Source organism: Pristiophorus japonicus, chromosome 2 (assembly GCF_044704955.1).
Source record: "Pristiophorus japonicus isolate sPriJap1 chromosome 2, sPriJap1.hap1, whole genome shotgun sequence".
Classification (NCBI taxonomy): Eukaryota; Metazoa; Chordata; class Chondrichthyes; family Pristiophoridae; genus Pristiophorus; species Pristiophorus japonicus.
The window spans coordinates 128,595,870-128,610,621 of record NC_091978.1 but is presented as its reverse complement, the minus strand read 5'-3'; the positions used below and the strand labels follow the sequence as shown (position 1 = coordinate 128,610,621).

Genomic DNA, 14,752 nt, shown 5'->3' with positions numbered 1-14,752 from the left:
TGTGGCCTAACTAGTGTTTTATACAGTTCAAGCATAACCTTCCTGCTCTTGTATTCCATGCCTCGGCTAATAAAGGCAAGTATTCCGTATGCCTTCTTAATCACCTGATCCATCAGGCCTGCTTCCTTCAGGGATTTCTGGACATGCACTGCAAGGTTCCGCTACACTTCCCAGGGTCCTAGCATTTAATGTGTATTCCCCTGCCTTGTTAGCCCTCCCCAAATGCATGATCTCACACTTCTCTGGATTAAATTCCATTTGCCACTGTTCTGCCTACCTGATCAGTTCGTTGATATCTTCCTGCAGTCTGCAGCTTTCTTCTTCTTTATCAACCACACAGCCAATGTTTGTATCATCTGTAAACTTCTTAATCATACCCCCTACATTCAAGTCTAAATTATTGATATATACCCCAAAAAGCAAGGGACACAGTACTGAGCCCTGCGGAACCCCACTGGAAACATCCTTCCAGTCACAAAAACACCCATCAACCATTATCCTTTGCTTCCTGCCTCGGAGCCAAATTTGAATCCAAATTACCATTTTGCCCTGGATTCCAAGGGCTTTTACTTTCGTGATCAGTCTGCCATGTGGGACCTTATTAAAAGCCTTACTAAAATCAAATGCACTACCCTCATCGACCCTCCTGGTTACCTCCTCAAAAAATTCAATCAAGTTAGTCAGACATGACCTTCCCTGAACAAATCCATGCTGACTGGCTCTGATTAATGCGTGTCTTTCTAAATAAAGTTTTAACCTGTTCCTCAGAATTTTCTCCAATAATTTTCCTACCACTGAGGTTAGGTTGACTGGCCCGTAATTGCTCGGTCTATTTCTTTCTCCCTTTTTAAATGAAGGTACGTCATCTACAACATCCTGCACTCGAAGGAATCCTGTCATCTAGTGAAAGCTCTGCACACTGCTCAGCTGATGCCTGATGTCGACACAGGCAGGTCCCAAGGTAGTGATACATGTGAACAAAACACCTCAGTTGTCTTACATCTGCCATTGTTGTCCCCTCCAGAAATCAAAGCAGCAGAGAATCATAAAACAGTACAGCACAGAATGAGGCCATGTGGCCCCATTGAGTCTGTGCCGATTCTTTCGATGAGCAATCCAGTTTGTCCAACTCCCCTGCTCTTACCCCATATCCCTGAAATTTTTTCTCCTAAAAATATTTATCCAATTCCCTTTTGAAAGTTACTATTGCATCTGTATCCACCACCCGAAAAGGCAGTGCATTCCAAATCCTAACCATTCATTGCGTAAAAAGGTTTTTCCTCATGTCGCCTCTGGTTCTTTTGCCAATCACCTTAAATCTGTGCCCTCTGGTTATTGACCCTTCAGCCATTGGAAACAATTTATCTTAATTTACTCTATCTAAATCCTTCATGATTTTAAACGTCTCTATTAAATCTTCTCTTAGCCATCTCTGCTCCAAATCTAAATCATACAGTGCCATAGCAACCTCCGAAGGAATTTCCATCCTCAGTGCAATTTAAGTAGCAGTGGCAACCAATAATTATGAATGTAATTACTGGTAGGGAAGGTGGTGGTGGCGCGGGGCGGGGGGAATAAGTAAAAAATACCAGACTACTGAATAAAACCAACTAATGCATGGAGCAAAATGTAACGGCAACTTGAAAATCAAGCACCTTTAACAGGAATTCAAACAATTTCCCTTTATAGGCCTAACTGAGCAGGTCAGATGTCAGGATTCATGGAGTGTTCATTTCATATGGGTGAACTAGATGCTGTGGATGCAGAATCGACCACAGTAAAGAAATCCAGCTCAGGTTGCCAACTCTCCTGGATTGTCTTGGAGTTTCCTGGAATTAAAAACTAATCTCCTGAAAGCAACCCGAGAGTAAAAACTATACGGTATTAACAGCTGGCAATCTGCAGTAAAATAACAATAATTAAGAACAAACTAGCATTTACAGAGTGCCTATCATGAACTCAAAGTGATTTACAACCAATGAAATACTGTTGAAGTGTAACCACTGTTGCATTGTAATTAAGTGGAGTGAAGATGTTCTCCGAACAACACCAGTTGGAAACTATCAACAATTTCAACTGTGCTCCCCCAAGTCTTGGATTGACAGCTGCATCCTTCAATCACGCCTCTCTGCCTGCCTCCACTCTCAGATTACCAACTTGATTGCAGAGTGGGGTCTGAGTGGTGGATGGTGGGTGGAGTAAGACGGTTGAATGCAGAGAGAGGGAAAGAGCGAGGTGAGTCTTGACCAATCAATTATTGCCTGAGTTACTGTAACCCTTGCTACAGAACCTGCCACTGCTGGAGCAGTGCGCGCAAGGTTTCTTTTTAAATATATATGTTGCAAAGTTGAAGGAAATCAAAGGAAATAATGCAACACAACAACTGCAGCCGAAGTTGTTTCAAACAGTCGCTACACTGTTTATTGGTATATTCAAGAGTAGAGTCAGTATCAGATTATCTAATACATCTAAATATTTGCTTCCCAAAAACATGATTAGTATTAATCGCTATTTACACACATTACATTAACTATAGCAGATTGCTTTTGTTACAAGAATGACAAACCCAGACACATTAATAATAATGTTACTTTATAAAGTATTTTCATGAATTTCACAAAGGTTTTATAAAGTCATCCTCGACCCCGAGGGACTGCCTATGATGACGATGGTATGGTGCACTTTCAAAGTACAATTAGGCAGAATTGCCATCTCTGAAAAGGAATTACGTGCTGATACCCAGACCTCAATGCCCACCATTACGCTAACAAAATCCTGGCATTAAAACCTTGGTTTCATCATATACAAATTTATTTTGAGCAAAAATTAAGTGCAAACATAGAAACATAGAAACTAGGTGCAGGAGTAGGCCATTCGGCCCTTCGAGCCTGCACCACCATTCAATAAGATCATGGCTGATCATTCACCTCAGTATCCCTTTCCAGCTTTCTCTCCAAACTCCTTGATCCTTTTAGCCGTAAGGGCCATATCTAACTCCCTCTTGAATATATCCAATGAACTGGCATCAGCAACTCTCTGCGGTAGAGAATTCCACAGGTTAACAACTCTCTGAGTGAAGACGTTTCTCCTCATCTCAGTCCTAAATGGCTTACCCCTTACCCTTAGACTGTGTCCCCTGGTTCTGGACTTCCCCAACACGGGAACATTCTTCCTGCATCTAACCTGTCCAGTCCCGTCAGAATTTTATATGTTTCTATGAGATCCCCTCTCATCCTTCTAAACTCCAGTGAATACAGGCCCAGTCGATCCAGTCTCTCCTCATATGTTAGTCCTGCCATCCCAGGAGTCAGTCTGGTGAATCAGCTGCAAATGTCTTTATCATGCCCCCTACATTTAAGTCTAAATGATTAAAATATACTGCAAAAGCAAGGGATCGAGTACTGAGCCCTGTGGAACCGCACTGGAAACAGCCTAGCAGTTGCAAAAACGCCCGTCAAACATTATCCTTTTCTTCCTGCCACTGAGCCAATTTTGGATCCAATTTGCCATTCTCCCTTGGATCCCATGGGCTTTTACTTTTTTGATCAGCCTGCCATGTGTTAAAAGCCTTGCTAAAATCTATGCAGACTATATCAAATGCACTATGCTCATCAATCTTCCTTGTTACCTCTTCAAAAAATGAGATCACCTCTCATTCTTCTAAACTCCAGAGGGAAGGAAGGTCGAGTCTAGGAATAAATAATGCTTCAAAGAATAATAGAATCATAGAAATTTACAGCATGGAAGGAGGCCATTTCGGCCCATTGTGTCCGTACAGGCCAACCAAGAGCTATCCAGTCTAATCCCACTTCCCATTCTTGGTCCGAAGCCCTGCAGGTTATGGCACTTTAAGTGCACATCCAAGTATTGTTTAGATATGGTGAGGCTTTCTGCCACTGCTACCCTTTCAGGCAGTAAATTCCAGACACCCACTACCCTCTGTGTAAAGAAATTTCCCCTCATACCTCCTCTATATCTCCCCCCCAATTACTTTAAATCTATGTCCCCTGGTTGTTGACCTCTATGCCAAGGGAAACATTTCCTTCCTATCCACTCTATCCATGCCCCTCATAATTTTATACACCTCAGTCAGGTCTCCCCTCAGCCTCCTCTGTTCCAAAGAAAACAGACCCAGCATCTAAAATCTTTCCTCATAGCCAAACTTTTCCAGTCCAAGCACCTTTCTTGTAAATCTCCTCTGCACCCTTTCCAGTGCAAACACATCTTTCCTGTAATGTGGTGACCAAAACTGCACACAGTACTCCAGCTGCGGCCTAACCAGTGTTTTACACAGCTCAAGCATAACGACCTTGCTCTTGTATTCCATGCCTCGACTAATATGTATTCCATATGCCACCTTATCTACCTGGCCTGCTACCTTCATGGATCTGTGGATCTGCCCTTCAAGGTCCCTTTGTTCCTCTACACTTTTCAGTGTCATACCATTTAATGTGTATACCCTTGCCTTGTTGGATCTCCCCAAATGAATTACCTCAGAATTATCCAGATTGAATTCCATTTGCCAATGTTCTGCCCACCTCATTGATATCTTCCTGCAATCCGCAGCTTTCTTCTTCATTATCAACCACACTGCCAATTTTAGTGTCAGCTGCAAACGTCTTGATCATACTCCCGACATTCAAGTCCAAATCATTGATATATACCACAAAAAGCAAGGGACCCAGCACTGAGCCCTGTGAAACCCCACATGGAAACAGCCTTCCAGTCACAAAAACACCCATCAACTATTACCTTTCAGAATTAGGCCACAAAGAGGGGCAATCCATGGCACTGAAGATGCATACAGAAATGAAATTACAAACAGTACACCCCAGCTAATGACTAACCTTGTTGCCCAAAAGAAATCCTGTTGTGTTCTGAGCAAATACCCCTCCCACTTCAAAACTCATTAAACTAAGAAAAGGACCACCTTAATTTGAATTCAATGTGATATCGGTGTATCCTGCAAGATGTAGTTAGCTGCAGGACAAAGTAAAACTGAAAGGTTGTTTCACCTGAAGGTACAGGGCTAGGCCTGGTAAGTAAGTTCTCCAAAATTAGTGTGTGGCTGTAGTGCAACAGTTGGGGAGTTAAGGAATGGTAAAGGGAAACGCTCAGAAAGCAATATATGGCATGCTTGATGTGGGCCTTGCTGGATTCACAAAATAACCAAGAGGGGCACATAAGTCTGAAGTATCTAAAGGTTGTATACCTTGAACAGAGAAATGTTGAGCCCAAGGATCGGCTAATCAAACAGAAGGAAAAAGGTTCCTGGAACATAAGTGTCAAAACATGGTCACCTAATAAATTGATGGAAATAGGGAAGCAAGGTAATCAGTGACCTTTCCAAGGGAGGCAAAAAAAGATAGGAGGTATCAATGCAAGGTACCCGAGGGTCTGGATTTCTCTAATGCATATGCAGTGTTTGCTAGCTGAAGCAAATAAAGGTGGCAACATAGGGGAGCATAGTCACAAACAATATAGCATCACGGAGCAAGTCATTACTCATGGGGAAAACATAAAAACTAACAAGCGAACAGACGAGTGGTAATTGTGCAGCATTCCGTAATTATGATCAGGTAATATATTGCATACCTATTGGGAACGGTAGCATAGTGGTTAAACCACGGGACTAGCAACCCAGAGGTCTGGACAAATAATCCGGAGACGCGAGTTCAAATCCCACCACGGCAGCCGGGGAACTCAAATTCAGCTAATTAAATAAGAACTAAGAAATAGGGGCAGGAGTAGGCCATTTGGCCCCTCGAGCCTGTTCTGCCATTCAATAATCTCATAGCTGATCTGATCCTGGCCTCAACTCCACTTCCCATAACCCTCGACTCCCTTATCATTCAAAAATCTATCTATCTCCATCTTAAATGAATTCCAAATATTCACGACTCTCAGAGAACAAATTCCTCTTCATTTCTGTTTTAAATGGGCGACCCCTAATTCTGGAACTATGCCCCCTAGTTCTAGATTCCCCCACAAGGGGAAACATCCTCTCTGCATCTACCCTGCCAAGTCTCCTCAGAATCTTGTGATTTGTTTCAATAAAATCACCTCTCATTCTTCTAAGCTCAAAGGTGTATAGGCACAACCTGCTCAACCTTTCTTCATGACAACCCCTTCATCTCAGGAATCAACCTCGTGAACCTTCTTTAAACAGCCTCCAATGCAAGTATATCCTACCTTAAATAAGGAGACCAAAACTATATGCAGTACTGCAGGTGCGGTCTTACCAACGCCCTGTACAATTGGAGCAGGACTTCCCTACATATATACTCCATCCCCCTTGCAATAAAGGCCAGCATTCCATTTGCTTTCCTGATTACTTGCTGTATGTACCTGCATGTTAATATTTGCCGTTTCATGCACAAAAAACCCCAGATCCCTATGTACCGCAGCATTTTGTAATCTCTCCAAACACAACTCTCAGGACCTCCCAAAAATAACATCTCAAGTATGGTCAAAACATTAATATCTTTACTTACTGCGCAAAACTAGAAACGGTAACTTTTAAAACAGTGTTCCTTTAGACAATAATGGATTCATAATTATTTTGCTGAAGTTCAATGTAACACAATAGGCTTTTAGTAAATATACAATTTGAGGACCCTGTACAAGAATTGTAAAATAGGCTTGTAGTTAAGTAGGAATCAAACTCATCTGAGGCATAATCGCTGATGTGTGCCTTTTCAAGTGCTTTTAAACAAAAACTTGACATACCAAATGCTCCCTTGGGAAAAATAGGATTACAATGAATTAGCAGATTAAATTATCCTGAAGAACCAACCTATATATGAAACATGATCTCACTATTAAACTTTGTGGCTCATCAATTAATGTCCCAAGACAATAGGGACATCGACAGATGTTTCGTCATACAGAAGCAAGTCCTCATGTATAGGGATAAAATTTAAATTTGTCGCCCAAAACTGCTTTTTGGATCAGCCTGGTTTTCATTTCCATTGTATCCCATTGTTTCCAATTAATGCAGTGCACATAATGTAATTTGTTGTAATTTTAAATGAATTCATAGTCACAGACAGAACTGCTTACTTACTCTTTATAAGTTCCTGTGTCTGGATCCTCTGTCAGGACGTCATGCAATGCTTCCACACAAATGTTTATAATGCCGCAGAACTTATCTTGAATGACACTGTAAAAGAGCAGGAAGCAGCTTAAAATTGTGTGATTTCTACAAAGTTGGCAACAGGAAGTCTAGTCTGAAGCAAATCAAAAAACACAGCTGGGCAAATGCTCTCTGAATAATTTAAAATACCTTCATAGATATTTATGTATAATTTCTAATACAAATGAATAAATGAACAATGGAAAAACTTAGTTCTGCTTCGTCCTTATTTTATAAATGAATAAACAGTTGAGAGAGAGAGAGTTAGCAATGTAACTGTCATTTATTTCACTTATTTCTTAAATATACACTGATAGGCAGTATTGCTTGCAATTGTTCTCGAAACTGAATTGGTATTAAGGTTTAAAGTCAAATATGACAGGTGTAATCTCTCATTATTTGTATTGTGTGTTAGGTCGGTCACAAAAAATAATCTTATACTGAGGAACAGCAATTTAAAGAACTGCACCAATTCGATGTGGCATCAAAAACTCTCAGTACATTCATTGGCTTATAGAGGGTGCCTTTTTAAGCTCTGCCCACTGTGCAAGAGGCAATGGCAGAAAGGTACGAGCATCACGGTGCATTCTGACTTCTATCGAAATTATCTTCAATACTGGAAGTAATTAGAGCCGAGGATTTGGATTAAAATTTAGATAGATTTCAATCCCTGCAAAATCAAGAAAACAAGCAGAAACGATAATGTCCCCTTTCCGTAGACTGCCAATTAAGACACAGTCCCAGGGCGGCATTAAGTGTACCACACTGACAGAGCAATCAAACTGATGGGAATAATCAGAATTATCATAAGTCTCTCACAAACACATATATTTATGACAAATCCCCTTTGTAGTCTTTCCTTTCTGGATGTTGACGTCAGGAGCCTTTGAAACACTTTCTAAATGGCAATGTGCATAGAGTGAATAGAAGGAAAGGTGACATTTTGTAGTGCTCACAAATACCATTTAAAAAAAAAGGCACAGGTACATCCACATCAACCAAATTTGGCCAAAAGTTGGATTTGACATAATTCCAAATTTATTCAAGGTTAACTCCTACTCATAAAGGTGACAGTATCCACATCATGTACAAACTTAGCAGGCAGTGAAATGCAGATGACAGGAAACATAATGTAAAATATGATCAGTACAAAGCTAATACATGCATAAAACTATGCAATAAAATTTTACTATGCTTCATAAACATACATAAACTTGAAAACATAATTTAAAAAATGCTTAACAATATTCTTCAAAAAGATCTACAAGACACAAAAACGGAGCCAAGTAACTTTGCAGAGATAATGGGTGTACGATGAATCTTATTTTAATTTAAAGCGTTATTTGAAGGTAGACAAAAAAACAGTGCATTTAGAAAAAAATTATAAAACCAAAGTAATTTAATTGACTGATCTATACTTTCATTCATAAATCCACAGCGCGAGCACAGCAGAGGCGGTGGACAAAAAAGGAGTGCCGAGACCAGCGGTAAGTGCAGAGCAGGCGGACATAATGAGGAGCGCCGAGGCCAGCGGTGAGAGTGAGAGAAGAGCAGAGGCGGTGGACATAAAAAGGAGCACCCAAGACTAACGGTGAGAGCGAGAGAAGAGCAGAGGCGGTGGACATAAAAAGGAGCAGCGCTGGGAGCAGAGCGAATGGACCTATGAAGGAAAAAATAAATCAAAGTGTGACGTCACAGGAAAGCAGGTAAGTGATTAGTTGGTGAGTATTTCTCTCTTTTTTCCCCTCTAAACTTCGGCATTGGTTTAAATTAAGAGCCGTGAGTTACAGATTTAAAAACTATACATAGATAATTGATATTTCAAAACTTGAAAACCTATTTAGTTTAAATAAAATACAATAGAGATGATAGGGCAGGTGATGTGTTGCAGCTGCAGCATGTGGGAGCTGGTGGACACCAGTGCGATCCACGACGACCACATCTGCAGTAAGTGTCTGCAGCTCGAGGAACTTCGGCTCAGAGTTGATGAGTTGGAGTCCGAGTTTCGGACACTGCAATACATCAGGAAGTGGGAGAATTACCTGGGCACTTTGTTCTTGGAGGCAGTCACACTCCTTAGGTTAAATAATTCAAATTTGGTCCGTGGTCAGGGACAGGAGGGTGTGACTACGGGTGAGGCAAGTATGGGGATCCAGACGGTAGCATTAGAGGAGCCTCAGCCCTTGAACTTGTCCAACAGGTACAAGGTTCTTGCCCCTGTGTGGACGAGAACAGCGACTGTAGTGAAGATGAGAAAAGTGACCACAGCACCGTGGTACAGGGGGCCATTCAAATGGGGGGGGGGGGGGGGGGGGGAGTAAAAAGAAATGTAGTAGTGGTAGGGGACAGTATCATTTGGGGGATAGATACTGTTCTCTGCTGCCGAGAGCATGAGTCTTGAAGGCTGTGTTGCCTGCCAGGTGCTAGGAATAAGAACATCTCCTCTAGGCTGGAGAGGAACTTGGAGTGCGAGGGAAAGATCCAGTTGTCATGGCCCACGTAAGTACCAACGATATAGGTAGAACTAAGAAAGAGGTTCTGTTGAGGGAGTATGAGCAGCTGGTGGCTAAATTAAAAAGTAGAACCACAGGTAATAATCTCTGGATTACTACCTGAGCCACAAGCAAATTGGCATAGGGTCAATAAGATCAGAGCGATGAATGCGTGGCTCAAAGATTGGTGTAAGAGAAATGGGTTTTGATTCATGGGGAACTGGCACCAATACTGGGGAGCTGTTCTGTTGGGACGGGCTTCACTTAAAGCATGCTGGGACCAGTGTCCTGCCGAATCGAATAACTAGGGCTGTAGATAGGGCTTTAAACTAAATAGTGGGGGTGGGCAGGGGCTAGGGTTCAGGTGAGGGGAAATTTTAAAAGTCAAAGAGAAAGGAGAAGGAAACAGTGCAAGGTAGTGATAGGGTAATGATAACCGGAGTGTGACAGAAAGGGACAGAGCGTGCAAACATAAGAGTGCACAGAAGTTAGAGTCAAAGTAGGGAAAAATAATAAGACAAAATTAAAGGCTCTTTATCTGAATGCTAGCAGCATTCATAACAAGGTGGATAAATTGATGGCACAAATAGAAATAAATGGATATGATCTGATAGCCATTACCAAGATGTGATTGCAAGGCTGGGCTGCGAACTGAATATTATGGAGTATTTGACATTTCGGAAGGATAGGCAGAAAGGAAAAGGAGGTGGGGTAGCTGTTAATAAAGGATGAGATCAATGCAGCAGCGAGAAATGATATTGGCTCACAAGATCAAGATGTAGAGTCAGTTTAGGTGGAGATAAGAAATAGTAAGGGAAATAAGTCACTGGTGGGAGTATTCTATAGGCCCCTTAATAGTAGCTACACTGTAGCACAGAGTATAAATCAAGAAATAATGGGGACTTGTAAGAAAGGTACTGCAATAATCATGGGCAATTTTAATCTTCATATAGATTGGACAAATCAAATTGGCAAAGGTAGCCTTGAGAACGAATTCATAGAATGTATTCGGGATGTGGCTTAGTTGTGGAACCAACCAGGGGGCAGGTTATTTTAGATCTGGTAGTGTGTAATGAGATAGGATTAATTAATGGTCTCATAGTAAATGATCCTCTAGTGAAGAGTGATCATAGCATGTTAAAATTTCAATTTCAGTTTGAAGGTGAGAAATTTGGGTCTCAAACAAGTGGCCTAAACTTAAGTAAAGGCAATTACAAAGGTAAGATGACAGAGTTGGCAAAAGTGGACTGTGAAAATAGATTAAAGGGTAAGATGGTAAATATGCAGTGGCAGACATTTAAGGAGATGTTTCATAACTCTCAGCAAAGATATATTCCAGTGAGAAAGATTCTACGGGAAGGATCAACCATCCATAGCTAACTAAGGAAGTTAAGGATGGTATCAAATTGAAAACAAAGACATACAATGTTGCAAAGATTAGTGGTAAGCCATAGAATTGGGAAATTTTTAGAAACCAGCAAAGCATGATTAAAAAAATAATAAAGAGGGAGAAGATGGATTATGAGAGTAAACTAACAAGAAATATAACAGTAAGAGCTTCTACAGGTAAATAAAAAAGAAGAGAGTAGTTAAAGTAAACCTTGGTCCCTTAGAGGATGAGACTGGGGAATTAATAATGGGAAACAGGGAAATGGCAGAGACTTTTAACAAATATTTTGTATCAGTCTTCACAGTAGAAGACACTAAAACATCCCAATAATAGATAATCAAGGGGCTATAGGGAGATAGGAACTTAAAACAATCACTAGAGAAAAAGTACTAGGCAAACTAATGGGACTAAAGGCGGACAAGTCCCCTGGATCTGATGGCCTGCACCTTAGGGTCTTAAAAGAAGTGGCTGCAGAGATAGTGGATGCATTAGTTGTAATCTACCAAAATTCCCTGGATTCTGGAGAGGTCCCAGCGGATTGGAAAACTGCAAATGTAACGACCCTGTTCAAACAAGGTGGGAGACAGAAAGCAGCATCTATTGACCAGTTAGCCTAAAATCTGTCACTTTGAAAATGCTGAGTCCATTATTAAGGAAGTAGTAGCAGGACATTTAGAAAATCATAATGCAATCAAGCAGAGTCAGCATGGTTTTTTGAAAGGGTAATCGTGTTTGACAAATGTGCTAGAATTCTTTAAGGATGTAATGAACAGGGTGGATAAAGGGGAACCAGTAGATGTAGTGTTTTTGTATTTCCAGAAGGCATTCGATAAGGTGCCACATAAAAGGTTACTGCACAAGATCAAAGGTCACGGGGTTAGGGGTAATATATTAGCATGGACAGAGGATTGGCTAACTAATAGAAAACAGAGAGTCAGGATAAATGGGTCATGCTCAGGTTGGCAAACTGCAAGTAGTGGGGTGCCATAGGGATCAGTGCTGGGGCCTCAACTATTTACAATCTATATTAATGACTTGGATGAAGGGACTGAGTGTACTGTAGCCAAGTTTGCTGATGATATAAAGATAGGTGGCAAAGCAAGTTGTGAGGAGAACACAACAAATCTGCAGAGAGATATAGATAGGTTAAGTGAGTGCGCAAAAAATTGGCAGATGGAGTATAATGAGGGAAAATGTGAGGTTATCTACTTTGGTAGGAAGAATAAAAGAGCAAATTATTATTTCTTAAATGGAGACGACAAAATGATGTGGTACAGAGGGATCTGGAGGTTTGAACATGCGGGTACAGCAAGTAATTAAGAAGGCAATAGGAATGTTTGCCTTTATTGCAAGGGGATGGAGTATAAAAGTAAGGAAGTCTTGCTACAGCTGTACAGGGCATTGGTGAGACCACACCTGGAGTACTGCGTACAGTTTTGGTTTCCTTATTTAAGGAGGGATATACTTGCATTGGAGGCAATTCAGAGAAGGTTGATTACTGAGATGAAGGGGTTGTCTTATGAAGAAAGGTTGAGCAGGTTGGGCCTATACGCAATGGAATTTAGAAGAATGAGAGGTGATCTTATTGAAACATATAAGATTCTGAGGGGGCTTGATAGGGTAGATGCAGAGAGGATGTTTCCCCTCATTGGGGAATTTAGAACTAAGGGGCATAGTTTCAGAATAAGGGGTTGCCCATTTAAAACGGAGATGAGGAGGAATTTCTCCTCTTAGAGGGTCGTGAATCTTTGGAATTCTCTCCCCCATAGAGCTGTGGAGGCTGGGTTATTGAATATGTTTAAGGTGGAGATAGACAGATTTTTGAACTAGAGGGGAGTCAAGGGTTATGGAGAGCGGGCAGGAAAGTAGAGTTGAGGCCAAGATCAGATCAGCCATGATCTTATTGAATGGCGGGGCAGGCTCGAGGGGGCAGATGGCCGACTCCCGCTCCTATTTCTTACGTTCTTATATTACGGATGTAACAAAAAGGAAACATTACCAGAAATAATGCCAAGAATGCAGGACAACATTTTAATTCTTTTGAAGAAACTGTGATTTTTATTTGAGTAAGGTTGCATTAACAATGACACTTCCTGGAGTTAAAAGTCTGTCGAACAAAATGTTATACAAAATATTGAAAATAAAACAAAAACTAAACATATATGCAACTGAGTGGGCTAAATGTTACATCAACTAGCAAACAAGCAGAATTGTAGCGATCCAGGGTTTACTGAGGCTGGAAAAGATGGCCCAAAGCAAAATTGAGAGCAATCTCTTTGATTAGTTTTTGGCTATGGGACAAGCACAATCAAAATTCCAAAATCTAGAACATCCACAAACTACATAATGTTCTCTGCTTAATCATATTTATGACAAAATTTGCTGGCATCAGCTGGTGTCTACTTGCTGATGCCAGTAGAACATAATACCAGAATACAGCACAGATTAGAAGAAAACCTGCTTGTGTGCAATATCAAAGAGACCATCACTGTGGGCTCATTGATGCACTTCAGCCAATAACTGGTTTCTTCAGAAATTCTGCTTTATTCTTTTGATGTACTGTATTTGTCATGGACTGACAAGCAACCATGGTGGCATTCTCATAGCAGCAACATCATATTTGACGTGATTGTGTTATAAACACTGGGACCTCAGATGTCCAGTGTCTCACCATATGCAGTATACTACTGGTATTTTGATAGCTCTTAAAATTCATTTAAAATGAATGTCAAATCTGGGTAAATGAAATCTTATAGAAATATATATATACACGTTGTGATATATTTCCAGTAAAATCTCCAAAAGGAATACACTCTTAATAAGGTAGTTTTTTCTACTACTTAAATTTCAAACTAAAACACGATATTGATGTATGTGCATAATTGCAAGCTCACCATTAACATGAATAACATAAGAACATAAGAAATAGGAACAGGACTAGGCCATATGACCCCTCAAACCTGCTCCGCCATTTAATAAGATCATGGCTGATCTGATCATGGATTCAGCTCCACTTCCCCGCCCGCTCCCCATAACCCCTTATCCCCTTATCGTTTAAGAAACTGTCTATTTCTGTCTTAAATGTATTCAATGTCGCAGCTTCCACAGCTCTGTGAGGCAGCGAATTCCACAGATTAACAACCCCCTGAGAGAAGAAATTTCTCCTCATCTCTGTTTTAAATGGGTGGCCCTTTATTCTAAGATTATGCCCTCTAGTTCTAGTCTCCCCATCAGTGCAAACATCCTCTCTGCATCCACTTGGTCAAGCCCCCTCATAATCTTATAAATTTTGATAAGATCACCTCTCATTCTTCTGAGTTCCAATGAGTAGAGGCCCAACCTGCTCAACCTTTCCTCATAAGTCAAACCCCTCATCCCCGGAATCAACCTAGTGAACCTTCTCTGAACTGCCTCCAAAGCAAGTATATCCTTTCGTAAATATGGAAACCAAAACTGCACGCAGTATTCCAGGTGTGGCCTCGTCAATACCTTATATAGCTGTAGCAAGACTTCCCTACTTTTATACTCCATCCCTTTTGCAATAAAGGCCAAGATACCAAGAACCAAATGTTTACAAAGCTTTTGCTCATATGCTATTTGTTGCTCAAGCATGAAGAGTATGCTGGCATTCCTTACACTATAAGGAACTATACCACTGGGAGATCAGCAATTGCATACTTGCCATCCATTAATAAATGCACACCATCTAAACATTATTGTAGCTCTTAAAGTTAA

General features: G+C 40.8%; 1 protein-coding gene across 5 annotated transcripts in view; it reads right to left on the bottom strand.

Annotated features, from left to right (window-relative positions):
* ipo11 (importin 11) overlaps nt 1-14,752 on the bottom strand; it is a 928,775-nt gene that overhangs the window by 176,093 nt on the left and 737,930 nt on the right. For all 5 annotated transcript variants that reach the window (XM_070869309.1, XM_070869300.1, XM_070869323.1 and 2 more), the window contains one exon: nt 7,067-7,162. In XM_070869309.1, the coding sequence (XP_070725410.1) occupies nt 7,067-7,162 (96 nt within the window). The remainder of the gene's footprint in view (nt 1-7,066; nt 7,163-14,752) is intronic.